General features: G+C 35.5%; 1 protein-coding gene across 17 annotated transcripts in view; it reads right to left on the bottom strand.

Annotated features, from left to right (window-relative positions):
• The window catches only part of SLIT2 (slit guidance ligand 2), a 267,201-nt gene that overhangs the window by 232,196 nt on the left and 19,042 nt on the right, over nucleotides 1-15,963 (bottom strand). For all 17 annotated transcript variants that reach the window (XM_074904590.1, XM_074904584.1, XM_074904589.1 and 14 more), the window contains exon 4: nucleotides 12,667-12,738. In XM_074904590.1, the coding sequence (XP_074760691.1) occupies nucleotides 12,667-12,738 (72 nt within the window). The remainder of the gene's footprint in view (nucleotides 1-12,666; nucleotides 12,739-15,963) is intronic.

Genomic DNA, 15,963 nt, shown 5'->3' with positions numbered 1-15,963 from the left:
GTTTGCATACCCACACATCACACATTAAGGCCTTGCTGAATGCATGACTTGCAGAGTTATAAACACTTAAATTCCTATTCTAGGGAATACACAAAACTGAGTGGTTATGCTAATAGTGCTTTACTTCAGGAAACAAACTCCGAAGTCTTTTACAGAAACATAACCATATGAATTTTTTTTAATACAAAATGCTTTCTACTTTTGGTTATTAAAATGTGCAACAATTCTTATGTACCTTAATCTAAATTTCTTTAGAGTAAGAATATGAAATAATATACTGATAACACTTCAGCACTTTTCTGTCAATGCTGAAAGGCTCTCTAGGCTGAACCCTACATTACAAACTACCATGGTCACCTCCACCTCTTGTAAGACAAATAGTCTTTCCTGGACTAAAGGACAAATCAGCAATCATCAGATTCCTGATACAGTATTTGCCACTTTCAGGTCAATGTTAGCTTTTTTATGTTTCAGAATTTTCTCCCTATTACCAACTCTCTGTATAGGGTCTATATAGGTACGAGAACCACTGCTTGCCAGCAATGCTGGCTCCATCTGATTCCATTTCATCATCCTCAAACACATTACATGGAACACAATAGTGCAAGCTGCCATACTGCAAAACAGAATTAGTCTGTTCTCCCCACTTGGCACCTTTGTGGATAAAATCACTATGAAGACAGCTTGTAACAGAGTGGTTAGGAGACCAGCAGCGAATAAAATAAATGGCAGAAAGAGCTTTGATTTTCTGCTGCTACAGCCAAAATTCAACATCCACTGTTACTCCTAAATGTTAAATCTTGTGCATTTATAATTCCAGTAGACTGTCAAGTTCCATTTCTTCAATAAGAATTCATATATCTGGAAGTACTACTAGTATTTTAACTGGAATACTAAATATATGCCAAATGATCATTCTTAGGTCATCCACCATGAAAGACTTGCAACTTGCTGCAGAAATCTTTTCTTGACCAATCAACCTCCTAATTCAATTACATTTCTCCCAGTTTTGCTCTTTGTTCCTCCCATATATGCACACACACAATACTGCCATTCTTTCACTATTCCAGTCTTACATAACTAAGCTAACAGCACATACTCATTTTAAAGCCTTCCCTTTAGAGCCTTCCCTGTAACTCAAATCCAGTTCAGTTTCTTCATTTGACTGATGAAAAAAACCACAATAGGTTTTGCAACCTTGATTATGAGAAAAGACAAAAAACTCAGGTTAGCCAAAATCCTAGTGAAATGTTTTTAGTATCACAACACAATGGAAAAAATGCATTTGAAGTGAACATCCCACAACATTAGCTAGAAAAGCAACCCACCTTGCCATTTGTTTTGCAAAACTAAGCAGACTGGTTAAAAATATTTTCTATTTCCTGCAGTGTCTTTGATATATACGCACAAAAATGAATGTTCTTATTGTTCCATGATGCACTGTACATTTATGGCTATTATTATCATTAAGTCTCTTACAATAGTTTTCTCCCCAGTGATCACAATCTTGAATTTGCCATCAGTATTTTTCGTTTCCCACATTCTCCAAGTCCAAATCCACAGAACAAAAAATTCTGGCATAATTCATTTTTATATAAATCCCTTAGTATTATTTCCTCTAACAGTATCTACCGGTGTGCTGTTTACACAGTTTAGATCAGTAATCAACAGGGTACAAAACAATGGACCCAATAAATAATACTTCATCCCAATGCCTTATCTAAAACTTTAACAGTATGTGGCACAACTGGCCATGCCCCAGCAGCTTTGAACCTGATTTTGTATGTGAGATTTCAAAGTAGAGGTGACAGTACACGGCAGGTTGTAAAATTCTTTCATCTTACTATGGCATGCTAGCTGAGTAAGTTTTACTAACAATAATCTTTATTTTAGATCCTAAAACAGTTGTACAATTTTCTGATTATTTCCTAGCCCAAGAAGTCATAACATGGTGAAAGATTCTCTTCTTTTACTCAGATAAAGCCACTGTTATCAGCCAGAACAGTGACGATGACCTGCTCTGGCAGTTAGACCCTCAAATCTAAACCTATCTGGCTACCCTTATTGGTGAGCCAATGGACGAGCAACATTATGGTTATAATTCCTTTTTCTAGATGAAATTTAAACTTGACATCGGCCAAACTTACACAGAAAACTAAAATTTAGCTGTGAGACAATATCTCTGCACTCTGTCAAATGGAAAGTTTTGGTTTCAGCACCTCTGACATGAATGCTGTACTGGAGATCAAGAAGGAAAGCACTGCTCTACAGATTTGGTAGATTCTCCACATTATAAGAGTTCTGTTTCTTCATTTTTAAAAATCACTCCAACCTAAAAAAATGAGATTTTTGAATGGTATTTTTACCATTGGTATGTTCTTATGTTGTAAGGGCATAAATGATGAGGGAAGTACTGCTACAATTAAAAGTTACAGCATAGGAGTTACACAAAAGTATTTGCTCTATTGAATTTAGACACATTACTAAAATCAAATCCGTCTCTTGGCTCTTACAGAGAATGCACAATTCAAAAAAAACCAGAATATGACAGAATCAATTAAACATGGACTAGATTTAACAGTAACACAGAAGTAAGGACCAGACAGGAATTTTCTCCAGTCTCAGAAATGATCAGTTTTCCTGCAGCATACACATGTGTTTGTGTGAGGTGGGTTTTTTTTAGTTCACATAAATAACTTTATTCTGCTAAGCTTTTTGGAATTTTTTTCCTCCCACTTTAAGACACACATTTACACTTTTTTCTCTCCATTTAACCTTCTGTATCTTTATACTCTGAGAGGCAGCTACTACAAATACGCCTTCATCACATTAGCTGTTATCCTATCTTTGCAACCCTTCCCTGTGGGCCTTATCAAACTTGAGATGCAACCTTTTCAGTTTCGAGGTCAATCAACTATCTAAATCCCTTCCAGCTATCCACCACTCCTACAAAAATCCACAGAAGGGGAAAAAGGAGTTGATTCTTCTATTTCCCCTGTATTAAAGTACTAAAAGCACTGAAGAGCCACCATCAAACCTTTCCTCATACGTGCTGTCTTATAAAGCACAAGCAAGCCCTTCCTTACAACTGTATGGACTACACATTCACAGTAAAAATAAAAATGTCATTGAACTGTCTGGACAGAAGGGGAAATGAAAAGAAAGAGGCAAGTATTTTGTCTCTTGTACGTATTACCCTGCAAATCCTCAAGGAGTACTTAACCAAAAGATTTACCCCCCACCCCCCATTTCAGATCCTTTTTTTCTTCCCCCTAAAGATTAAGGGCCATGGAAAGAAGCCTTCAGAGCATGGTCCTTTAAACACCCTCGAGCCAGGGAGGGCCTGCACCTGGGCTTGGCTGTAAAGATGAAAAGAGTTCAGCAAGTCCCAGCTTTATTCCCCACGAGGTGGGTCTGAACAGCCGTTAGCAGAGCAGGCCCCTCAAGTGTCTGAGGGAGAGAATAAACTCCGCTCGGTATTCATAAGCAGCCTTTCCCAAATAAAACCGCCAGCCCCTGCTCCTGTGTCCTTACAACAGCTACAAGGATCAGGACAACAGTCTGGGTTGTTCATCGCTGCAGCCCTCAGCTCTCCTCTGCACTTTGTATATTGGCACTTTTCCTCACTGTAATGAGAGTCCCTTTAATTGGTACTTAGATAATTGATGTGACCTGCCCACCAGGACTCTGAGTCCCACACAGTTCAATGTAGTTCCAGCTGAAGTCTGTCAGTCTGCATGTGGAAAGTTTAGCCTATGTCTTCCTGCACGCACTACTCATCTTAATCACACCAGTTCAGCAAACCCAAAATCTCTACCAGGACTTCAAAGTGAAGAGAGCAATCTAAGTGTGGTACAGGGTAAGCCTGTCTTGTCTACCCTAAGCATATCCTAAGTACTCCTTCATCTGACATGTCAATTCCAGAAATGGATATAGTAGAATTTTTTTCAATTAAAAACACTGAAAAATGTACTCAAATAGTGATACTCTGCTTTAACTGTAAACGGTCAAGTATTTCAGACAAAAGCAAATGCAAGTACCTCTGAGAAGTCTCTATCTGAATATTAAATTTCAGCTTAATAAATATATTCAGATAAGTTTGAAAACATTGAGATCCCACTGGCAGATAGAACTCTCACTGCAGCTGTAATATTTCATCAAGTGTTGGATGGTTCATGTCATTTGTGTGGAGAAAACGAACATTTACTGTATCAGCAGATTCCTAAATTTTCCAGCTCAGTTATTGACATGTGTAAAGGATATGATCATCAGCAAAAACAAAAAGTATACCAAAAAAATGTGTGGGTCATCAATAATTGAGTTAAGCTGTGCTGGGATTTTTATTATTAATCTATTAACAGGCTTTAAAGTTGGTGTTTTTATCTCCTAAACAGAGACAGACTAAAAACACACCCCTAAAAAACCCAATCTCTAAACGTAGCTATAATTTCAGTTTTTACTACAGCATGTTTATAAAAACACATCAGTTGAAGAGCAGCTGCTCTTTAACAAAGAGCATTTCATCTAGCTTTAGCTCTAGGATGCAAAAACCTATTCAAACATGCCTTGTAGGGCAACATTATTGCAAAAAGCATTTGTAGATCAACATTACAACAAAAAGCATTATGAGGGACCAAGAGCAAATTAAAGCTTTTAGATAGTCTTGACTTTCTTTCATACAATGGAACATATGAAAGTAGATCTGTGCTGGCTAAAGTGGGTATGGTTTTTTGTAGTAATGTTGTTTCACTTGCCATTTTCCTAGTCCTTTTGAACAATTCAGACAGCTACTACAATCACTGCATGATTTGTTGTCTGTTTCAAACTTCCTTTTTTTCTTATAAAAGCTTGTATATTCTTATAGAGAACATACAAATTTGTCAATCTTTAATATTTTTTTACTACAGTAAAATTTTTGTTGATACGTCCTATATAGATTTTAGTAATTTTCTAGGAAAAAACTACACTCTCTGTAAGAATGTACACTTTAGAAAATATTTTTAAAAGGAAAAATACATGTATTGTTTCAATGCTGTGTGCGTAACTTTAGAGAAGCTTTAAATTCAATGCATTTAAAATGCTATATAAATCAACATTCAGGATGAAGGGTCAACAGGGGTTAAACTGTCTGTCCTTCTTGACTACATTCATAAATGTCTTGCCTGGCTGTACTTATAGAAGCAAGAGCAGTGTAACTTGGATATTAAAACCTCCAAGGAAACCAACAATAAAAGCTGCTAAGAATTTCACAAGGTTTTTTTTTTTTCCTTAGGTGTTAATTAAATGATCATTTAACACTGAAATGTAAATACAACATTTTCATCTACTGACAGCATAGCCTATTATAAATCCAGGGTAATAAACGTCCTGGTGTTAATACTCTGAACCAAGTTCCCACAACACACTAAGATGCCTTGTCGTGTCTAAGGTTAAGCATCTAGACACAAAACAAAGATTGTGCCTACTCGACTTCCAGTTCAATTTTCCCATCGCCCAGTGACCTAGGTAACACTTTGAGCAATAAAGAATAAATTTAATTTCTCCAGCATTTTGTGAGGATTAGGAACAATTGTTGGCCTGCATTGACTTTTTATCCTTGGATTCTTTCTCTTCCAGAGCATTCCCTCAGTTCTAAAAGAAAATTCTGATGGTTTAAGACACAGAACAAACAGAACTTTAAATTAGGCTTTTTTCAATCAATTGGAACTGTTGGAGGGGAAGCAATCAACCTTTCTTTGGACTTTTCTCAGCTATTCAGTTACTTTAGGCTTTAATCTTCAACTCGCAGAAGAAACCTACCATCATAGGGACAAGCCTCTGTACTTTCACATTTTCCCTTGGTCTGATTTATTCCTCTTTTCTGTTCTTTTTTTAATCAAGATGACACGGCTGCACTTAAATGTCCACTCTCTGCAAGCCGAGACTTACAGATGTCCTCTTTATAATGTTTCACACCATGTTTCTGCACCACATAATAATGGCATTTCCTCCGACATGCCTTTTTACTTTTCATTACTTCCTTGACTGAGATTCAGTTTCCTACTTAACTCCTGCCTAAAAGGTTTCCTATATCACAATTTACCAAAGCTTTCAAGGTTAACCCTCCAGGAACAATCCAGGGCCTGATTCAGACTGGACATGAATATGGTTACAGGTGACCCAAAACCAGCTACTTTAATTTTCGTATTAAAAAGCAATTATCATCGTTCTCTGCTTTGACTGCTATCATGTCAAAAAAAAAAAGATCATAATTATTTGTGCTTGGGGCCAAACAGGTCAACCTAACAAAGCCATAATACCTGAAGCAGATCTCTCAGCCAGAATACCACATTATTTTAAAGGAGCTATGGTTTGAGTAATTATGATTCATGTTTTTGCATTATTTTTAAATACCAACAGCTAATAGCATTAAAATTTTTGAATGCCACAGATATTTATGTTGGTTCAGAGGAATCATCTTAAGCCATATATTTGTTTGCTTGGTGTTTAACATGATTTTCTAATTAAGGTTAAAAGCAACTATAAACAGTTTTGGAATGTTTGTTTTAATGAAAAATCAATAGTTCTAAGTATCCCCGCAGATGCCTTTTGCTGAAAATAGTCAACTATATCACTTGGTAATGTAGATTACATAAAGATCAGTGATCTGACCAGTGGCAGAAGTAATTTATAGTCCCAGAAGCCCATCCAATTTGCTATTTTATCCCACAGCAAAGGAAATATTGTTTGTAAGAACATAAATGAAATTATGTTTTTATAATTAAAGAAATAAAGGCAGATGTAACTGCAATTTTAAGACAGGTCCCAATTATCTCAAAATTAAAAATACAAACATCTATCTTGAGACAGCCACTGCACAAGAAAGTAGTATGTTTCCATTTTTAAAAATCCCATACTATTACTTCCAGTAACAATTTTGTATACCATTTTATTCCTGCACAGCATCATGGCAGATGCTATGCAAATACAAAAGCAAGCATAGTTCAGGAAAAGCCCACAGATTAAAAGATTTCAAAACAAAGGGCAGGAAGAGTAACGTAGTCAAGTTTGAAGCCTAGTAATTGCACTGAGTGATAATACATTTTACTTTTTTTTTGCCTGACTACATTTCAAAAGTTCGTTCTGGTTTCACCAACACTTCCACTCCACTAAATCTAAGGCTAAATGTTTGCTGTTGCTAGGATATAACTACTGCAAGTTGTACACCAAATGCATGTATATAATCCTTGTTTCTGTGCTCAAAAAATAAATCAGCTGATGAATTGTACAACTTCTTGCAATACTTCCAAAATCTCTAAAAAGTCATCTTGCCATCTCTAACCCTACGTAATTAGGGTTTATGTCTGACACAAAGCTACAGTGGTATTTTTGTTTTGTTCACTATGTTGCAAAGAATGAACGAGTTTTCAATTTTGAAATATTATAGCAGGGAATGAAAATTGAAGGTAGAAGCAAGTGATGGTAGGACAAGAGAAAAGATGCACATGCAAGCCAAGTTGCATGTAGTATTCAAGCTCCTAAGTCACTTTTCTCTCTAGATTAAAAATTAGCAGGTGACAGAAGTAACAGTCAGCTTCTATGTCTTACAAAAGTTTATCTCCTAGATCTTCCATATCAGAAATGCATGCCAGAGAAGTATTACAAATCTAGCACAGAAGCAACATGTTTGTAGTTACTTTAGTTTCTTTTTATAGGCAATGAACCTTAACAGGTTCAAGCCAAAAGCATACACTCATGTTATATATATACACACTATATGCAGTATTGCTTAATTAAATAATTTTGAAAGATAATTATTTTCTAAGAATTGTAGTCATTGTTCAAAAGTGATGCTAATAATGCTAGTAATTAAGAACTAATATTAGAATTGATATAGTCTTACCAACTTCACTGTTCATGAACCTATCAATTGTTTCTATAGAACAATTTAGAGAATCTCGTATCTGAACTGAACCACCGTGGTAGAAAAAACACAAGTCAAAACACTAGCAGGATGGACACAATGTATGGAAGATTGAATTGTTTCTATTTACCTCTGAAAGGATAAGATTCAAATCTATTATCCAAAAAAAATATCAAGTTGCCTTGTATGCAGACTGCTAGAATGCCCCATAACAAATAAAAACTGAAACAAATGTCTAAAAAACCCCACACACTTTCCTGGGAAGGGTAGAGCAACAAGGTGGCTTCATAATTCATGTTGCAATAAATCTCTGTTTAACTGCTGTGCATGTAGCACAATTCTGCAGTAAGGTGGAGCACACTGTAATGTTATTGCAGCACATAACACTGGAAACCTACACATTACGCTTATCCAACAGCAGTTCCTTTAACAATCTACTTGCAAAAGGAAAGAGATTCATTGATACTGTCTTTTGAAAAGGGGAAATTCATTCTTGCTCCTCATTGGATTTAACATCCAGAGCCACCTGTTTGCAGTTGGAATAATATTTCAGAGGCTTTGAGATAACGAGCATTCTTCTAATGATCGATTTCTCTATTCAGTTGTTGAAATGGATTCAGACTGAAGATAAGTATCTTCTCTACAAAATCATGACTACAGTCTCACTTGCCATGATTACTGTTAAGAGGGACATGACGAAACCATAAATTAAGCTTCAAATGCAGCTACCTTAACGATAAGGAGAACAGCACACTAAAAATATTTTAAAATTCACTGGTTTAACATCTTACATACACCCCCTTTTTGTTCTTTCATCATTCCTATCTAATGTATTTTTTTCTTCTCTTGGCAAAGGTGAAAACAAAACAACAATCAGCAAACGATGCAAATCATAGGTTCTCCTGCAGCAGCTCAAACACCAGACCCGAGAACCGCCTGGAGAACTTTCCTCCTCTTCGAGGCAGCTGCCTGCAGCCTTCCCCACACCGGGAGCAGGCAGCGGCGCTCGGCAGCAGCCTGGATGAGTAATGATGTCGGTCCGACCGGACAACGGTAACCCTGGCAACTGTAACCTGCAATTCCTGCCTAACCATTGTGGGATTTATTGTGGCAGGGGCCAAAGAGGCCAAGAGTAAAATGAAGCAGAGAACTATGGTGTCTGACACATCTAGTACCACGCACTTTAATCATAGCTGGCAGAAATTAATTCAGGAGGAATTTTTGCAAGGGCCCCCCATGTAGCATGTTTTGTTGTTGTTGCTGCTGCTGCTGTTCTGGCCTAAGATATATTTTTAAAAAGGTTTTTCATGTCTAGCATGTTTTTCCTTTATTAGCTGTAAAAAATTTTCTAAAAGTGACTGACATCTCGAAACCAAGTGTTTATTAATCAGACTATATCAGTTGTTTTTTTTCCTTTAGAGGAGAAGCATTCACAGTGTGTATCTTCTCAAGTACATATATTAGAAGGAAAATATAGTATCAGACCACATCCACTAGAAGAATGTTTTTTCAAAGCAAATACTGCCTAACTTATACAGCAAATATTGGTCAGTAAGGAAATTTAACCTCATTTCAAACACAAGAAATGTAAATCAAAAAGGGACAAGCTTTGTGCACAGAATTCCATAACCTTTACATTCCATTGATTAATAAAGGTATCTTTTAAAACTAAAATTTCAAACAGCTTTGGGTCCAGCACTTGGTATCCTGCAGCAAATGGCAATCAATGAACTGTGATCTAACGGGCCAGAGTAAGCAGTCAAAATCTGTTTGCCTCAGATAAGCACTGACTAGGCTGTAGGAGTTCTCCATACTAAGGTACTACTGCTGATGATAGACAAGTTAGTGTGAGTGCAGGAAAAGTACTTGTTGAACAAGGACTTATATTACCCCAGGGGATTTACAATAGCACATTTTAACAGTATTGGATCAAAACAGAGGTTCATGTACACTATGCTTTGAGAGATACCTTGCAAGGTAAGATTAATATACCCTACAGCGCTATTCATACTATTTTTAGCAAAAACTACTTCTCATTGAAATATTTATGTCAAAACACCTTTGTAGATAATTCTTAATGGGAAAATAACTTTCTGCTTTGACTAAAATTATGCATTTTAACTAGTTCCAAGAGATTTCTTGGAAGGCTGCTAAATTGGGAAGAAAGTAACCTGAAAAATAATAATTCATTTAATTTCCTTTGAAAAATCAAGGGTCTTTAGACACAGAAAATAATGCACTGTCTCTTTTAAACTCTCAACCTATCGCTTTCCTTTACTTACACTTCCCATCTGTCAACAAGTGCTTGTAATTTTATTACACTGTCCTGTAGTTTATGCAGAGTTGGTATTATTTTACAGAGTTCTGTTAATGGACTGGATAAATGGTAATGCTATTTAAACTAGTCTCCTGCTCCAGCAAACACAGCTGCAACTGTACTACTATTTCTAGGCAAACATCTTGACCTGAACACGTAGTGCTCTCTCAACTCGTCCAAAGAGAAATTGGAGCAGACAGCAAAGGGAAAGCATAGCCGGCCGCTGGCGGCAACCAACTGTGTCTAATCATAATTCATATACAGTGTACCCTCTTTCTTTTATATTGCATTTAGACTACACAACAAGCATATGTGCTTCTTCACCTGGCATCTCATTTACAGCCAAGGGTCAAATGGTAATTATTATTCACAGAAGCTCAATAGTATGTTGAAAATTCACAGTACACACACTGTTTGATTAGCTGTTAAATGCTAAAAATAAATACTAAAACCAAAGTATATTATACTTTTTATTGACCATACTTGGAGAACTTTATTTCTCCTTAGAAATGTATTTATTTGTATGTAAATAGGTGCAAGCATATACAACGATACATGTAAAATCCAAATCATTTTATACTCTTCATAGTTATCAATCTACATATAATCCAAAAACTGACCAAAAGCATTTAACAGGCATCAATTCCTTTGTCAGCCTGACATTTTTTAAATTACAAATTCAGTGTTAAGTGACTGTAGACTCAGTATTGCTCATATTTTCTTTCAAACATGAATACATTATAACCAGACATTTACTTTCATGGTCTGATCAACAATAACCCTTAGGCAGAGGAAATTTAATACTGTGAAGCCAGCAATCTCTCTTTCTACCATATACGCTATGAGCAGTTGTGTGCTTTATGTCAAAAGACATTATAGATTTAAGACTAGCATCTATCAAATATACAATTCTGAATTAAATATGTTACAGTATGATTTTGCCTGAAGTGCGCATCCATTTTTTGCCTGCAAATTATGCTCATTTCTATTTTATATGAATTTAGATAGCAACCATTATGCTATAGGTGGAATAATAAAATGATCATAAATCCCTTTCATTTTCCTTCCTAATGGAAGTAATATCTTTATCATGGCTGATGGAAATTATAAAAGTGACTCAATTGTTAATGTATAATATATTCTTATGTGGTTTTATAATATTATAGCAGCGTAAAATATTTTTGTTTGTCAGAACAAAAGCCTTCAGAAGCTTTCTGGCCTAGTAACTTAACAACTGGTAGCACCTACAGGGAAGTTGTGGAAACAAAGCATACATCCAAAGCAAAGCAAAGAAACAAAAATGCACAACTCAATGTTTACACTCAATAAGAGAGTCATTTTCAGTTTACCATCTCATTACTATGAGACAGGAGAGAAGAACTATTATTTCACCGTATCGAAACAGAAATCAGCTCCTAAAAATAAAAGCTTCATTACACCATTTGTTCTCAAGAATATTTCATATACTGAAGTGAAAATAAATCAGAACACCACCTTCCTCCACCTTCACTCTTTTTCCAAGCAGAAAAAGGAGTGAAACTCAATAAAGTAAGTTTCAGCAGCAGAAATCTCACCTGAAGTCTAAAGAAATGTGTCAAATATGTATCTAATTAAAACAGGGCTGAATTTGTACAACCTTTTCAAAGACTACTTAAGAACGTCATGTTGTATCCCTTCCATACCACAACTGTAACCTAAAGGTAACTTAAAATCTATTTTGTTACAATAACTGATCATGTAGATAAATAAAGAAATCAGTATCTAAACTTCCTCCAATGTTTTTACAGCAACAGAAATAAGTGGATTCTTAAAAGGGCCAATAAGTCAAAACATTAATTTAAAAATATTGCCAAGAGTAAATCATTATCAAACCAAAGAACACAGTCAAAACAAAAACTTATTACCCAATTTGATACAGTTTTTATTTAACGTAAAACATTTCATAGCTTTTTCTTCCCAGAGCTTAAGTTACTAACTTTGTTTTCTTTGTGAGTGGACACAGGAGAGACTTCACAGACCTACCATTTGCCAACACTATGATTTTTCTGGTCAAGCATGTACAGTCACAAAACCAGAACATCACAAAACCTAAATGCTATACAGTGCTATATCTCTGGGTCAGAATCTCCACAAGCATTTTTTAATTTGTTTTAACACAAAAATCGAAACACAAACAAGAGAAAATGAAAGCCAAAGTATTCTTTCAGCAAAATTTCATTACAGAAGTGGGAATGGATGAAATAGATTTGTTTCATCTATCCAACCTAGATATAAAAAAAAAATCTTGCAAAACAGTGAAAGAAAGTACTCATTTTAAACAAAACATTTATGTTCTTAGATGCATTTTAGCCCTGAATGACACAAAAGACAAAAACTAATGTAAGACAGAGTAACAGACCAATTCCAAAGTTTCCAGAGTAGTCGTTATTAGGTCATGCCTACTTACAGCCTGTATAACTTCGGTGTCCCCAGAAAGAGCAGTTCAGAAAGCAACTGGAGGTTATTTCTGTTTAGGCGCCTTTAGAAAGAAAAAGAAAAAGTTGTGTTAAATTACAAGTGCTACAGCAATGCAATACAACCACTTTGAGCAGGCATCTCAGTGCTGTAACAAGCTGATTTTAAAGACTAGAAAGGCTATGCAACACTGGTCCATTAGCGGAGACATGGTCCAGCAGTAAATTTACCATGGACTAATTACATTTTCTGGTTTCCCCAACAGACCATATTACCTATTTTATGAAAGAGTTTGCATCTCTGTAGGGTGAATCAATCACTAAGTCAGGACTTGATCCTTCATAAACAACCAGAAAACTAAGAATACAAAATCAGCAGTGTAACTTCAATTCCCCACCAACTCTGTGCTCCTCTTAGTATAATGAAGCAGATAGACATTTTGTCACCATGAAAAGGTTCAAGGGAACATGTATCAAATGCATACACTTACTCAAGAAATTAGGTAATTTATCTAAAGATCCATATAACCTATTCAAATAAAAAAAAGCAAAGGAAGCTGTTACAGAAACCCTGATCAAATAGAAGACAGAAAAATTAAAAACTCCCATCTTATATTTGGCATTACAGGGTTGGGGTTTTTTTGCATACAAGTTTTTTTACAGGTTTTTTCTTTACATAGCTGTAAAGATATACCAAAAGGAAGTAAATTTTAAAAAATAAAACACAATCAGCTGTACATGAGATAGTACAAAAGAAAAACTGCAACTGGAAACTGGAAGGTATCCATTTGTCTATGAAGTTTCTCACTGAACATGCTGCCCAGGGTCAAAACTGCTTGGTTTGAGGTGACAAGTTCAAAGCCCACCATATTATAGCCATAGGCAACAGAACAACCACTAACCAAGACAAATATATTCCATCTCCATGATTTTCTTTTAAACATACAATGCAGATTATTCTTTCTAATATGTTTAGTAACAGCCCTGAAGCATACAGTCCTACTAGTCAAGAAGTCAAGCTCAAAACAGGTTTTTGGTTGTTTTTAAGTAATGCACCACACATGCCACCTGCCATTCAAGCAAAGCAACATACTGAAAAAACTGTTCTGTTCCATCAACCTCATCACAAGTCCCAGTTTGCAATAATTCAAAGCATTCCCAGACACCAGACTGAATGGTATTACCTGATATTTATTTTATCCTTACAGTGGTTACATTACATACCTCAGTAGACTGCTACCAAGACACTCCACAAAGTGAAAAAATATATTGGACAGCAGTTTTGCAAACTTAAGTTTTAGAATTTCATAAAGCTTCATCATTTCTTGTTTGTTAGTCTTAGGGCTGAATTCAAACAATGAAGCCTGTTTAGCCTCTCAGGGTTCATTTTCATACACATTGTCCCATCTAAAGGTCTTTCCAATTTAAAGGTTTTTCCAGAAATTTCCATATAGATACACACACTTACACAGTCAAGATCCAGCTTCACATAGCTTCATGGTTTAGTTCACTTAGTTATTGCTCTCAAAGTGATTCTCGTGACTACTGATGAGAGCAAAATGATCTGAGAAACATTCTTATGTACCCACAGGTTTGCTCCCACATTTCAAACCATAAACAAGCAACCAGCTTTGAGATCTATGTGGCCATAATTCTCGTTTCAATGTCAGGTTCTGTTTTGTTAGTCAAGCACAAAAAATCCTAATTTCTTAAACAGAAGAAATTTAAATCACATGCTTAGAAGATTAAAAGAGAATTTAGAGTGAAATAAAGAGGTCCTGAAAAGGAAGGACTACAGTACTGGGATAAGTGAGATGGCTGAAGATGCAATTTAATAAGAAATAGGAAAAAAATGCTTAACGCAGCAACAACAAGAAAATGTGAATTGTGATCCTGCAAGTCATACTTCCAAATCAGTAGAAGGAAAGTTTTCAATATAAAGAAAGACAGAAATATAAAGAAGTTAATGACTAGTGGAAGATTTCAGATTTGAATAACGCTTAAGAAGAAAACCTTACCTACATAAAAACAGGAAAGTCATATTTTAGTGTTCGTGGATCTGCTGCGTTTTCAACATAAAATCATTTAAAAATAGACACTTTCTCACCTTTTTAGTACATTTATGTATAAAAGTAAATGCCAAGACCACAAAACTGAAGTAGTAGGAAGAAAATTGTAGTTACATTTGTGATCAGAAATGAATAATGTGAAGATGGAATTCTTAGACACTGAAAAAATGGTTAAATAAAAAAAGAAAATTCATTCATCCCTTCTCTTTGCTAAAGAGATAGTTCAGACTTAAACCTCTAAGTCCATGATTACAGATCAAAAAGTTCATGGGAAAACAGGCAGAGTAAAGACTTTGGGAAGTTAGTCTCTAATAAGAAGCTGTTCAGGACAAAAATTTCAGCTGGTATTTTTTAAGGACTCTATTATGTTCAGAAACTAGACAATAAAGGCAAGCTGTAACTGAAGGGGCAATGAAATCATTCAGTATCTGTACTTTTGTAGAAGGTGATAAAGTTCTTCAGGCAGGCTGCCTTTTACTAAATGCAACAAGAGTCTTACAAGGACACACTCAGCATCACTTTAGAAGATTACTTCACGTGAAATACTTATGCTAGTACATAACTTTCTATACAGGCAGTTAATACTTTAGATCAGGAGTTTCTGTTATTGCCTGTAGTTGACATGGCCCATACAACTGAGTATACTGCAAACATACTGATGCATGCACTGCTGTACAGACTTTAAAATCTATGTTATAGGCAATAAATCAAGTTCATTAATTAACCTAACAATATATAGCACTACCCTCATGACTCAACCATTTCTACCAAGTGAGCTTCGCACTTAGATGTGTTTCAACTACATTTTTACTTTGCCTTTCACAAAATTAAAACATTTGCTCTTTGAGCACTAAGCGAATTGAGGCAATACATAAGTAAATTACTGATCTTTAATGAAGTCTGTATTCTGTAGCTTCTACTTTGAATAATTTCATCCCACTCACTGGAGTTCCTTTTAGAACTAAGCTTTCGGTACCATAAAACTGACCATTCCTTATTGCCTGTGCCTAAGAAAAACAAACATTACTAGTTTTTATGAAGGCAATAACGGGAAATACGTCCTTTATCGTACTTCAAAAAGAGGCTTCAGCTACTCTTTACATTTAACAACTTGTAACAGATGCTTTCAAAATTTGCTGTTCTTAAGTTTTCTACAAGGAGATTTTATGAACTGGACTTCACCAAAATGAATTTTTCAATACTATAATAGATAGTTCTGTT

The sequence above is a fragment of the Athene noctua genome, chromosome 4 (assembly GCF_965140245.1).
Source record: "Athene noctua chromosome 4, bAthNoc1.hap1.1, whole genome shotgun sequence".
Taxonomy (NCBI): Eukaryota; Metazoa; Chordata; class Aves; order Strigiformes; family Strigidae; genus Athene; species Athene noctua.
This window is presented reverse-complemented; position numbering and strand designations above follow the sequence as displayed.